At 38.5% G+C, this 14166-nt stretch overlaps 1 protein-coding gene across 1 annotated transcript; it reads left to right on the top strand.

Annotated features, from left to right (window-relative positions):
* Positions 1-4754: 4754 nt before the first annotated feature.
* Positions 4755-10357, top strand: LOC136177687 (NXPE family member 3-like; the record flags this gene model as incomplete). The annotated part of the gene is made up of 5 exons (XM_065951636.1): positions 4755-5261; positions 6733-7028; positions 7370-7440; positions 8598-8804; positions 8885-10357. Coding segments are annotated over 5 exons (1626 nt in total), but the record flags the coding sequence as incomplete, so codon positions are not given.
* Positions 10358-14166: the final 3809 nt, after the last annotated feature.

The raw sequence follows: 14166 nt of genomic DNA, 5'->3' as shown, positions 1-14166 counted from the left end.
ATGATGATCCAAACGCAAAATCAGAAACATTCCAGGAGATGTAAAGTCATTTAATTGGGATAAAAGGAAGGCTAGATATATGTCTATAGTTAGCTAATGTTATTGAATCAAGAGCAGGCTTTTTAAGAAGAGGTTTAATTACAGATGTTTCAAATGACTGTGGTGCAGTCATCTGCATAACTTCAACCACTCATACAAGAACACCTGAACAATGAACAAGCACCGCTCTGAACAGTCTCACCTTTCACTACAGTCAAACGAACCAGCGCCCAAGTATATTTATGGCCGTCCAAGTACATTTCCAACCTGTTTTTATTTAAATGTATTTGCTGCACCCACAAGAGAGAGAGAGAGACAAAACGGGAGAGAGAGAGCGCAAAAGAGAGTGCATCAGTGCAACATAACAAAACTCCTGTTTGAAAAAGAAATCCCTCTCGACTCCAGAGGAGAGACAAGACACAGGAATATCAAGAAAGCAGTATCACATCAACTTCAGAGAGAGAGAGAGAGAGAGAGAGATGAGTATGGAGTTAGATCAGTCTCAATATTCATGATTGCATACATAAAGATTCACAAATGTATTTCAATGCACACACAAAATATTTATAGTTCTATATAAATGTAAAACAAATCCACAAATACAAAAAAGTAAGATTCACAAACATATTTCACACACAAATATTATTGTTATATATATATATGTAATAGAAATCCATAATTATATGATATACATATATATATATTTATAATTAAAGGTATTTGCAATTTTAATCAAAAACACATTTGTATCATGATTTGTTCTGTTTAGTTTAGTTTTTCACAGTTCAGATGGTTTTTATCTTTTAGGTCTCATTCTTCCCTGGTGTTTCCCTCTATGTTCTAGTGTTTCTTAATTTTTCATTCTACAGTGTCTTCAGTGTTTCATGTATTTATTTTGTAGTTGTCCTCAGTGTTTCTTGTCTTGTGTTCATTCCTTCCTCTGTGTGTTTCCCTCCAGTGTGATTGCCCTCATTGTCTTCACCTGTGTCATTAGTCTCACCTGTGTTTGATTACCACTGTGTCTATTTAGTCTCTGTGTTTCTTCCCTTCCATGTCAGTTCATTGATTCATGGTAGTTGTCAGTCTACTAGTGTCTCCTTGTTTTTTCGTTTTGGGCTTTTGGTAGTAATTTTTTGTTTGCCTTTTTTGATTATTAAATACTTTTAGTTCATTCTGCACTTGGGTCCACCTCTCCTTGTTTTCCAACCAGTCATGACAATTTGTATCTTGTTGTCAGAGCATCTAGGAGGGATGTTACAGCAACTACAACAACTACCAATCTAGTTGAAGGCTCTTTCCTCTTGGATGGAGTTTGTTCTTTTTTCACATTCAGTGAGTCCAGTTTGGAAAATTCAGTTGAAACTCAGTGTAGCAACCTGGGCGAGAACAATGCTAACCTTTTTTAGAGAACAAATAAACCTGTAAAACTGGTTTGATTCAGGATACCGCCTGCAGGGTTTGAGAATATATATAGCTGGTGTATGTTCCTATCAGTAACTGTATCTTCCTGTTCCTGTATCTTCGGCAACATTCATGGCAGTGAAACCCTCCCTCTGAAAACCCAATGACTTTTTGTGTCGTCTTGATGCTTCTTGTTAGGGCAGGTTGTCTGTTAGTGTCTGTATGTTAGTGAAGGATTCTATCATTGTACTAAAACTCACAGATGAACTTCTTTTTATTATTTGATCACCATCATATTAAGATTTCACCACTGTGTTCTCTCCATATTGATCTCTACTGAGGTAAGACATGATGTTCTTTATTCAGTAACATTAAAGTTATCCTGTGTGTTTCAACGACACAACTTCCCCTATCTAAAGATAACTTTCTGATCCTAGCTGTCTCTCTTACTCTCTCCCGTGAATAAACAGTTCTACAGCGCCCCTACAGGCCTGGAGCACTTCCGTTTAAGGCTGAACTTACAGCGTTTCTGTGTTTGCAGCGTGTTTGATGATTATGCAGTTGTTTTGCCTATTTGCAGCGCATTTGTGTCTTTGCAGCGCGTTTCAGCCTTTGCATTTGTTGTGGTAGTTTGCATTTGCTTTTGAATGTGCAGCGTTTCTGTAGATGCTGCACGTTTTTCTAAATGTATGTCGTTTCATCAGTTGCTGATCGTTTGACCCCTACCGGCCACCGTACACATGAGTCACAGAGTTGATCAGGTTAATTAAATATATAATATCTAAAATTACACATCATGATTTTTAGAATAATTGATTTTTTTTTAATCAACAAAGTAACAAGTGAAACTGAAGAAAAAACATTGAGGAATAAATGGAACAGAATTAGAATCTGAAATGTGATTGTGTTAAAGTATAAAGTAACAAAATAATACCAATTAAAGTTAACTTAAAAATAATCTTTAGTTAGGCTAAATGTATGTTTCCTTCATGCAAGCATTACTGTGTGCCTGAAGGGAAACTAACCCTACCTTCCACAAATTACTTCCCTACTTCATGAGATCAGATTTCCTGATCATGTAACATTAGCACACTTGACTGTGACAATTTGACGCTTAGTGTGAACTAGGACTGTCAGCAGAAGTGAATTGTTTTAGATTAATTGAGATCCCAAATTAATGCAATCTTGTCATTTGAATCGCCATTAATCTCATGATATTTTGTCCCTTTGGTCACACTGTGGATAAGCCTCCGTCGTGTCTCTCTGTAGGCACAGTGATGGAAAGAACAACACAGCTGCGTCTTTGAATGTCTCATTTCAATTGTAGACAGCTCAGTTTAAAAGTCAAATGTAATATCCACCGTTTGACATCAACATTTCACTATTCTTACTGTTCATTTTAGCTGTTATATTTGGTTTTTGACCTGTAACGAGTTGGCTTTTTCTGATCCACAAGGTGATCCTTACTTTATACCAAAATAAAAGCAGATGATAATCCTCTACACTGACTGAGCCAGGAATCCTCTACATCCGTCTTCGATTGGGAATAGCCACGCCTGCCAACCTTTTCCCCAACAGTCTTGCAAAAGGTCTTGGTATTTTGCGCTCTTTGTTTCAAAGGCAAGGTTGTAGACTTCTTCCCAATGTTGGCTTCTTTTGAATATGGCATCTCTTGAGTCTCTCCTGCTCCAAGGTGTTAGCTAGTGTCATGAGCACCTTGTCATGGCGCCATCTGTTTGGGTTGTGGTGGTCACTGGGAGGTCATCCATAAAACCTCTTTTTGGGGGTTGTCATATGTCCAACTCCATTCTTGGCCCTCAAACATCTTTCCCTGCAGCTGTTATAGGGAGGTTGTGCAGCCAGTAAAAATACCCTTTCCCAAGTCTTATCACAGAGTTGTCAACTGGTCTGTTCGGAACCGTAACTGGATGTCTCAAAGTAGCTGGTGATAATTTCATTGATGTGCTCGGGGATGTGGTTGTGGTCTAATGCTGCGTAGATGAAGGCATGATAAAATGATCCGTATGCGTTTGTCAAATCATACCACACCACTGTCAGGTTGTCCTTGATTGCTTTGGCCTCCGGGATCATTTTGACTGATGTGTGTTCCAGGCACCTGCATCTGCAGACACCTGGTATCCCACCTTTCTGTATAGATAGGCTAGGATAGTACTTTATTGATTCCCAGAGGGGAAATTTGGGCGTTGTGTTGATATAGTCGTTCTCAGTCATATATGAGGTCATCCATTTAGCCAATGCTAAAAATAAGATTTTGAGTTACACACTTGAGAGTGAGATTGTTCTGAATTGGCTGATGGTCAAAGAGTTCTCTTCCTTTGGCACAAAACAGCCCTCAGCTTTCTTCAAGCATGATGGAATACTGCCTTTTTTCCAGATCCTCACAACAGCTTCCATAGCCTTGTAAGGAGCATCTCGCACTTCTTACATACTTTGTAGGGTATACCGCTAGGTCCGGGGGCAGATGCTGTTCTGTTCCGGCCTTCTTCTGATGATGATTTGTTAAAGGTTGAAACACCATTTCAGATTCAAAGTGAGTAACATGATTGGGTACAAAAAGAGCATCACAGAGTAGCCCAATCTTTAAAAACATTTTTTTTTTTTTTTTTTTTTTTTTGAAGATTTATTTTTGGGCTTTCTGTGCCTTTATTGTAGGATAGTGGATAGAGTCGGAAATCAGGGAAAGAAGTCATTTAAGGACCTTTCCGATAGAAAAGGAAAGCTGTCATTAAAAGTAACTCATGAACACCAAGATTCCTTCAAGTGTTTGTGTCGGCATGTCGACTTGTCCCCACCCCCCCAACGCTGTAAACCTAGGGGAACCACTGAACAAGGTACTCGGGCCAATTTCTTCACCCCTGTTCCTCTTGAAATTTAAATATTGGAATTTGTGTTTAAGGCCCATTTCTGGTGCATGATTAACCCAACACTTATATAAACCTGGTCTAAAGTCAATAGTGCAGTGTTATATTTTTAAAGCATACCTTGTTTGATAGAAAGATGCCATACAGAATCACATTTGAAGAGTGTCCAACCAGGGCCTGGTTTATTTAAATGTCTTCCATCAAATTAGCAATGTGGCCAGAGGTAGACAATCTAGTTGAAAAAAAAACAAACATGTTATTTGGTTGTGCCACCATTATGCAATGGAACTTAGAAAAAGTGGAATGAAGCAGGCTGTGTCAATCATGCACTTAAGATCAAGAAATGTAAACGACCATTGCCCTTAGGAATAGTTTTCCCTCAAAAATCCCTCATCTTTCTTCAGTTTATTTTATCTTATGAAATTTGTTTGATGCCTCTCTGTCACCATCTCTCTTTTTTTAACCCCTTGCCAGCTAAATTATGAAGAAAACTTTGGCATCGTCCTCAAGAAAGTGACCTCTGCTCCTCGCACTGTTCCTCGCACTGCTCCTCACACTGACAACTTCTGCACCTTCGAGCCGCTGTCCTTGGCAGATGCTAAGGAGGAACGCATGTTATTAGACTCCATTGCTTGGCCTGAAACTCCTCTTCTGCAAGCTCCTTTTTTATTTGACCAGACAAGTGATCCCGCCCACAGCATTTTCACCATTCTCCCAGGGAGGGGTGGAGTAGACCGGCATGTAGGAGACCAGCTGGAAGTTATGGTACAAATATACGACTTCCAAGGTAACCCCAAGAAGTCTGGAGGAGATGTCTTACTTGCTCGGTTGCACAACAGGGCACTTGAAGCAGGTGTGGCTGGACGAGTGGTGGATCACCTTAATGGCTCCTACTCTGCTGTATTCCCTTTACTCTGGGAAGGAAGTGCACATGTTGAGGTATAGTTCAAGGCTTTCTACTAAAATGGTATTGTAAAACAAGTGATGGTAAAGGAATCACCTATTGCAATGTGATTGTCCTGTAGGTCATTTAATTCATGGAATCTAAACCATTTTCCCTGACTTACTTTTGCCAACAAACAACAACATAAAAAGTAAAAAAAAAAAGACATTGTGGAAGTTTAAAAAACTGCAGTTCTTCCAGTTACCTCTAGAGGCAGTCAATTCAATTAAAATAGCTTTATTGGCATTAATGTGTAAAATATATTACCAAAGCATATACTAACAACACATAATACTATAATAAAAGTAATGAAAAGTAATAATAAGCAATTAAATATTCTAGTAATGAAAAAAAGTGTCATTTATTATTTTATAGTGTTGCATGTGTATGAGTGTATTTGTGCCTTTGAGTGTGTGTGTGTGTGTTTAGTCACACACTCTAGTGACTTAATCCCCATTGATTCCTGTGTTAAAATGCCAATCTTTACCAGTTTTGTACAAAATGGTATTCCCCATTTCTGGACTACTTTACATTGAGGGAATGTATTCACCATAAGAGTTACATGTATTAACTCCTCAAAGATAGTTTAGCTTTTTTCTAAAAAATAAATATATATACTTGCCACCTGCATACATGTGTGGTGGTGGCTGTGCCTGCAGAGACCCTGTCCTATGCCTGTATTTTAATGTTTTTTTTTTTTGGGGGGGGGGCGGTTTCCCCAAGTCAATGTCAGGGTGTAGGAATTAGGTGTTTAGGAATGGAAAGGAATTCAGTGATTGGACGCGATTTTAAACAGGCAAACATGACGGACGTGGACATAGTGACAAAGAGAAAATACTACCATAGTAAGGCGAAACACTGACTGGCAATACGTCAGGGTGATTTATTTATGCACACACTCAGGATATTGATTTAAAGTACAAGACGCTTTCAGAACTGCATTAAAAGTACTAATAAGTTGAAATTGATACTAAGGTAGGTTATGAATTGTTTGATAGAAAACAGGCAAATCTATTGTTTGAGAAGATGGCTGCCTACAGTGGTAAGAAAAAAAAGTTATACCGGGCTCCTGATAGCCGAGCAGTTATACACATGCCCCCTTTACAGAGGAGATGGTCCTCTTTGTAGCAGCCTGGGGGGGAATGTGACCTTGGCTCATTGCCGAATGTCATCCCCCTCTACATCCTCCCAACATTTCCTATCTGTTGTCATCTGTCCTATCTACTAAAGGCGAGACAGGTGAAAAAATATGACTTTAAGTTCAACTTTCCAGCTAGTAGAGAGTTTACCATTTCCTTCAATCTTATCGTTTACATTAAATAAATTATTAACTTCAGTCAGCTGACACCAAAAATAGAAATTAATTATCTTGAAAACATTGTTTTAACAATCAAATTATACACATAAAAAATAGCATGCAAAGGGTGTATGCTATACCTTTAAAGCTCTTGTGTTTTGTTTTATCAGGTGACGCTTGTCCACTCAAGCGAGGCTGTCACAGTTCTGCACAGGCTGAATAGAGAACATCCTGAAAGGGTTCTCTTTAAAAGCCTCTTCCACTCAGGTTCAAGCTCTGAAACTACCTCCTGTAATGTTTGCCTACGTCAAACCAACCAGCCACAGTGCAACTACACTGACCTCCGTACAGGCGAGCCTTGGTTCTGCTACAAGCCAAAGAAGCTGAGCTGTGATGACAGGATTAACCACATGAGAGACGGATTCAATGTAAGACTCAAGGACAAAGAGGAGAAGCTTTTCCAAAGGTGAGGGAGCACAGCAGTAGAAAAGTTGCATCTAGTTTTGTAATGACTGTAAGTATATAGTATGTGTCACTTGCTGGAAAATGTTGTGTTTGTAACTACAGGTGGCAAAGATGAAATCTTAAGATGTTTATAGTGTAAGATAATACCTACCAAAATACTTAATCTGAACAATTAAAGTTGACACTCATCAACAAAACTATGTAGTGTATATTTTCAGTCCAAATATGGAGGCAGAGTAATTTAATAAAACTAAAGTGTTACCATTTGTTAAATCACGTTTGACATTTACATAATGTAGTGTGTTTAGAAGATTCTTAATAATGGGAGTTTTTTCCCCCCAGCAAAGTCAACCTGAAAGTCTTCATTCACTCTTCAGGACCAGCCAATGTCATGGTGCTGCCTCCAATGAAAGGTAAAGCACAACTTTTCGACTTTCACCAGAGAGATATTTTAAAGATATCCATGTGAACTTGAAAAGAAAAATGGTTTGGTAAAAATAAATAAAACCTTCCTCTTTGTATTCCAGCCAGAGCATTGGCGGAATGAACTACTACACAATAAAAAAATAAAGTGACAATAGCTATTTATCTCTTTGCCTTGTAGAAAAGATATCCCATATAAAGAAAAAATAAATAAACTAACCAGATTCTATCTACAAAACTGAGATAGAGCTGCAAGCATTTATTTCATTTACACTCAAAACAAGATTTATTTTAAGTACTATTAAAGAGGACATATCATAGCCCTTTTCAAACAGTCCCCTGTGGTCTAAATGAAACATCTGTGCTGTGCTTCGGTCAAAATATAACATGAATCAAGCACCAGAGGAGGTTTGTGACCCTGTATAAACCAGCTCTCTCGGAACGCTCCGGTTTGGTGTGTGTGTCTCTTTAAATGCATTGAGCCGCCTTGAGTTTTCCTGGTAGACATCAATCCTCTGTAGAAAGACTTAAAATGGCAGACCTTCTTTATTCTTTTTTTTTTACCAGAATCCAGCTTTTGACATCACAAGCTGAGAAAATTTGAAACGGAGCATTATTCTCTGTCTTGTAAAACTTATGCAGACTACAAACAAAGGACGGGATGGATTTATTTCATATTTTGTGGGTCAGTAGACTCTCAGGTTACCCAAATATATGTTCAAAAACACTGTACAAATGGATTTGTCATAAAATGTCCCCTTTAAAAATACTAAACTAATTAACATCTGTAAATATTTAGCTTTCAATAATCAACATTTTCTTATAAAATGAATTTGGTAACATTTACCTTAACCACAATAAACATGTGCATTCGAGACATACACTGTCCTGCTGAGCACTTTAATGCATATTTTTCTGCTGCTCAGACAAATCCAATAAATACACTTATCTGCACTGGAAAAAAGCTAAAACTGAGTCTTGGGTAAAAATTTGAATGAATACTTTTTTGTGTTATATTATGATGTTGTCTCAAGTGAAAAAAGCAAGGTAAAGGAGAGACCATGTTTTGGTCTTTTTATGGGATCTGTTGACAATACATGATAAAACAATGACTTTAATAACCAAAAGCTTGATCAATATGTTTTAGGGCAACCTGAGGTCGATCAAGGCAAAGGGAAGTCTGGACTCTCTGGGTATTACTACCAGGGTGTGTGGCGATCACTAGGTGGCACCAAAGTCCACCAATTCAACAACTCCTCTGCCATCAGCCAGTGTCTGAAAGGAAAGGTGGTCCACATGTATGGAGACTCCACCTTAAGGCAGTGGTTTGAGTACCTTGATGCTTCACTTCCAGGTAGTTGATTCACAGTAATTTCAGGTGAAAGTTTATTATTTATATAACAGCTAAACTTGTTCCTTCTGTCATACTTTCAGATGCTAAGAAGATTAACCGGAATAGTCCGAAGCAAACTGGACCTTACATGATATGGGACAATCCAAAAAACATCTTGGTAACATACCGTGTCCATGGTCCTCCTCTTAGTTTTATCTACGTCCCAACCAGTGAGCTGCGTTACATTGCAAATGAAATTGACGGGTTGGTAGGTAGCACCAACACAGTTGTAGTTTTTAGCGTCTGGGCCCACTTCAGCCCTTTCCCAATTGAGCTCTACATCAGACGACTTCAGAGCATCCGCAGGGCGGTGATTCGTCTGTTGAACAGGGCTCCAGACACGCTGGTGGTCATCAGGACTGCAAACCTCAGAGGTTTAACACCTTCTGAATCGTTAAACTACAGTGACTGGTACACACTACAGCGGGACAAGGTGCTCAGAGCTGTGTTCAAAGGATTTAATGTTCGACTAGTGGACGCTTGGGAGATGACTCTGGCCCACCACCTGCCTCACAACATTCACCCAGGCCGTCCTATTGTTAAGAATATGATTGACATTCTCTTGTCCTACATATGCACCAAATAGGGCTAATAGATGTGCATTTGTTCAGAGAGAGAGTTAATATCTCAATCAATTAATCTTTATTTGTATAGAGCTAATTCATACCAAATGTTATCTCAAGACAATTTACCAAATAGTAGGTTAAAGGCCTTGCTCTTTGTTATCTCAAAAGACCCAGTATTAGTCCATCACGAGAAGACACAAGGAAATCGCCTCCTGAAACCAGAAATACAATATTGCATTGACTCCTGCTGCCATTTCCCTCTTCATCTGCCACGGAAAAGCTGCCCAAATCTGTTGAACAGAATAGCCAGGGCAGCTGTGGCTCAGTTGGTAGAGTCGTCGCCTCTCAACCGGAAAGTTGGGGGGTTGAGCAACATGTCTGATGTGTCCTTGGGCAAGACACTTGACCCTGAATTGCTCCTTCTGCTTCAGCGGCGGTGTATGAATGGGATTAGGCGGTGTAAAAGTGTAGTGTAGTCGGAAGACTAGAAAAGTGCTATATAAGCTCATCTTACCATTGAAGATCAACCTTGCAACAATCACCAGGAAAGTGATCCCAGTGTTAAGAGGCTTTTGTTGGGGCAGAAATAGTTTAAGTGTTTGTTATGGTAACAACTGATAATTGTCCTGTTATCTGTTGTTAGCTGCTACATTTCTTTTATTGTTGCTGAACTGCTGTGTTCGCCTAACTGTGTGTTTTATTCACCGCTGTGCTAGCTTCCCATCAGAACGACCAGTGTACCCGCCGCTGAATCAAAGTCCGGCCACTGGCTTTCTGGTGTGTAAGTTATAGTTACTGAACTTATCTCAGAGAGTTCAAGAAGGCCGAGCCACACGGCTCCCTTTGTTCTTTGTCCACCATTTTATCCCCATGTGACATCACCACATGGCTTTTTCTCATTCTCACTCTAACTCTCTCTCTCTCTCAAACACACACACACACACACACACACACACACACACACACACACACACAACTACACTTTTACACTTCTTCCACAAGCCTTGCATGATAATGTTTGTTTGCTTAGATTAGTTTATAATAGTTCTTTTTTTGATTAAGTTCAACGATTTTGGGTTGATGTTGCTTTGTTTAAATAAATTCTGTTATAATTTTAAGAGAGCAGTTGTTTGTGATTACTGGTGTATTTACATTGTGATATAAGCTGGGTGCGAGGGCTTTGTGTACGGATTTCACGCCTTCAATTGATTAAATATAGTTATTAATTATTAATAATATTAGTAATTAAGTAACTAATTTGAGACTGATCTGAGTGATATTTTGGTTATATTTCCCTGATTACAGGGTGGTGCCCCAAACGAGATTAAACATAGTTTAATGATATTGTTATTTAATTATTAATAATTCTATATAATTATTAAAGAATATAACCAAAGTTGACTTGATACAACCCCAACACTTTCTTGAGGAAGATGAAAAATTAATCTGACAAGGGGTTGAAAAAAACGAGGATGGTTACAACGATGTATCAAACAAATGGACTAATTTAAACTAAAAGAGGATGGAAGATTTTTCAAATATACTGCCATGATCTCTACACAATAAAAAAAGTTACAGGATTGCAAGGGATTTAATATGTGGATGTCAGTGGACAAGAAAACATCGACCGCATCTTGACTTCACAAAGACAAGCCACTCTGCAATGCTCTTTTTATACCTAGAAATGTTACTCGCCTGTTTCCTGTTAACCTTATTAACTGTAAGATGTTTCATCAGCTGTTATTTAAAGCATTTTACAACTTGTATACTATTTTGTTGCCACTGTCCCAACTGTTTCAAACATGTCTTCACCATCAAATTTAAGTACAATTTATTTTTAAATGGAAAATGACTTCCCCTCCCAGTCTTTTCTGTGGTTAATTGATGCACCGTGCTCCGGCATCTGGCAAAAATAGAAGCCTTGTGTAACTGCTACGGATTGCTCCGGACTGGCCGAGCTGAGACAGTGGAAGCTGGTGGAATTTGGCCGTCAGACACACTCTGGCTCAGCATTGAAAAAAGTTGTTGTTACTCCCCAACAGGCCTTAGCTTTCATAGACGTCCCATTAGGGGACATTCAAATGGTTAAATGGACCAGAGTCACACCAAATATGTGGACGAAAGTAAAAGCATCTTTTGGTTTGCAATCTCGGAACTAACTTACATTGAATTCATAAAGCGTTTTACTCCCTTCCATACAGATGCAGGATTTAGGAAATGATCAGAATATGAACTCACTAAGCTACAGCAACTCCACAGGGATAGAAGTCTAAAATTTGAACAGTTAAATAGGAATTCACACTTCCTAACACTGATTTCTTTATATATTTACAGTTCAGGACATTTTCCACTAAGCATAAAGAATGGAATAAAGTCTTATACCCACTTGAATTGAGGAGTTTCTGTTTATAGCATCATAAACAGAAACATGAAACTAACTGATGTTGTGATGGTTTTGGTACTCTTCATGAATTGATTTTCTCCCATTAAATGCTGTTCAGGCATCCTTTAGGAAAAAACTGAACTCATCAATCAGTTTTAGCTCATCAAACATGTTTTTCCTTTTTTCAACAGGAACACTCAAAAACTCAAAGACTTTATATTATTATATTCAAAACTTAAATTTAAATGGATCTCTCCACCCCAATTGACATGTGAAAACTGGAAATGTGATTTTGAAAGGGGAAGAATTCTGATCGTTGTTTATGCACTACAAGATAAATCAATAAAAATGTTTTGCATTATAGAGTTGCGTGATGTCAACTCTAGTGGACACTTCTGTACCTTCAGAATTACTATTATTAACAAAATTTAAAAAACATATTCAACATTTCATGTCTTAAGAAGTCACAGTGCAGAATCAATTGTCACATTTTAAGAGTATTTAAAGTCCAACTAAATCACATTTGACCTTTTAACTGCTTAATCATGTAAATACCTGTGATTCTTTTTCTTTTATTGCATGCAGGGATGGCATCAAGTTTGTGTGCATGTCATGTATGCATTTTCCCTGCTGTCTCCAATGAGTATTTATTTAATTACTACTAACAATAAAGTATCATTAAGATGTTATTTTCTGTGAAAATGTCATAACTTTAAAGACTTACACGGAAAACACAAGTTTTCCCAGTTTGAATCTTTAAGGAATATATATTTTTTTTAATTTATTTGTTAGGGACAGTGCATATAAATGAACAGCTGTAACAATTACAGCTGTAAAAATGTAAAAGTTATAGCAGAAGTGCTAGTTTCCATCTGTTGTCCCTAGGCAGGTAACCTTTTTGTTTTCCCTTTCTCAGAAATGGTGACATTATTCAATTTAGTTTTAAACCAAATATACATCACAACCATTTTCTATATTTTCACTCATGAGAGTTTCACTCCAGTCACTCTCTTTGAAAGCTGCGTCCAGACTTGGAATTTGGTTTTGTGGAATGAACTGATGACAACTTCTAGTTGTGTATGAGTTGGGAAATCTTGTTTTTGAGAGTTTTCGTGAGAACAAAATTATATTATGATCTGAGATTCCTGTTAGTAGATTGTAGTTTTTTTTTAATTCTTTCAAGATGATTTGTAAATAATAATTCTATTCTGGTTGAGGAACGAGGAGTTATTCTGGTGGGTTTATCTATTATTTGTTTAAGATTAAATTGGCCAGTAATTTGCTTGAGATTTGTTCTATCCTTCTTATCATCCCAGTTAATATTCAAGTCACCCATGATAATCAACTCTTTGTCTAAGTTACAATAGTCCAGAAGAAGTTCCAGTTGATCATAAAAATCTATCTTTGCAGATGGCTTCCAGTAAATACAAATTACAATAAATGACATTTCAGATTAAAGAGAAATAGTCACACACATACATTCAAGTCCAACTTCACTAGGCCATTCAATTTGCTCACATTTTAAGGTGTTTTTAATGTATAAGAGAACCCCCCACCCCTGCCCTTACCCCTGTCTCTTCTAAAGGTGTTGTATCCAGGTATATTTATTACAGCTTCTGGAGAGGAGCGAGTGAGCCATGTTTCTGTCAGTCCTAAAAAGTCAACATTAGAATTGCCTAATATATGTTGTAGTTGTTCCCGATTTTGAGTCATACTCCTGATGTTTAAGTGTCCCCCAAATAAGCCACCGGGCTTGCACTTTGGATCCCAGACTGTCTTAGCTTGATGGAGTGTTTGAAATAATTTTGTAGCGCGATGCTGTTTCATTACTGGGTTCCTCAGTTTGATATCCTTGCACTGCTGGTGGCGTGAATCTGCTAGCTGTGGTTATAGCCTGGCTGGCTGTGGTTGCAGCCCTGCCAGTTGTGGTTGTAGCCCGGCTGGCTGTGGTTGTAGCCTGGCTGGCTGAGGTTGTAGCCCAGTTAGCTGTGGTTGTAGCCCTGCTAGCTGTGGTTGTAGCCCTGCTAGCTGTAGTTGTAGTCATGCTAACTGTGGATGTAGCCCTGCTAGCTGTGGTTGCAGCCCTGCTAGCTGTAGTTGTAGCCATGCTAGCTGTGGATGTAGCCCTGCTAGCTGTAGTTGTAGCCATGCTAACTGTGGTTGTAGCCCTGCTAGCTGTGGCTGCAGCCCTGCTAGCTGTAGTTGTAGCCATGCTAGCTGTGGATGTAGCCCTGCTAGCTGTAGTTGTAGCCATGCTAACTGTGGCTGTAGCCCAATTAGCTGTGAAGGTTTAGCACCTTCATTGAAGGTCCAGGATTTATTTCAACATCACCAGCCAGGAGCAGTATTATCAGAAGATGTACAATTCCCAAGA

Source organism: Labrus bergylta, chromosome 23 (assembly GCF_963930695.1).
Source record: "Labrus bergylta chromosome 23, fLabBer1.1, whole genome shotgun sequence".
Lineage (NCBI taxonomy): Eukaryota > Metazoa > Chordata > Actinopteri > Labriformes > Labridae > Labrus > Labrus bergylta.
This window is presented reverse-complemented; position numbering and strand designations above follow the sequence as displayed.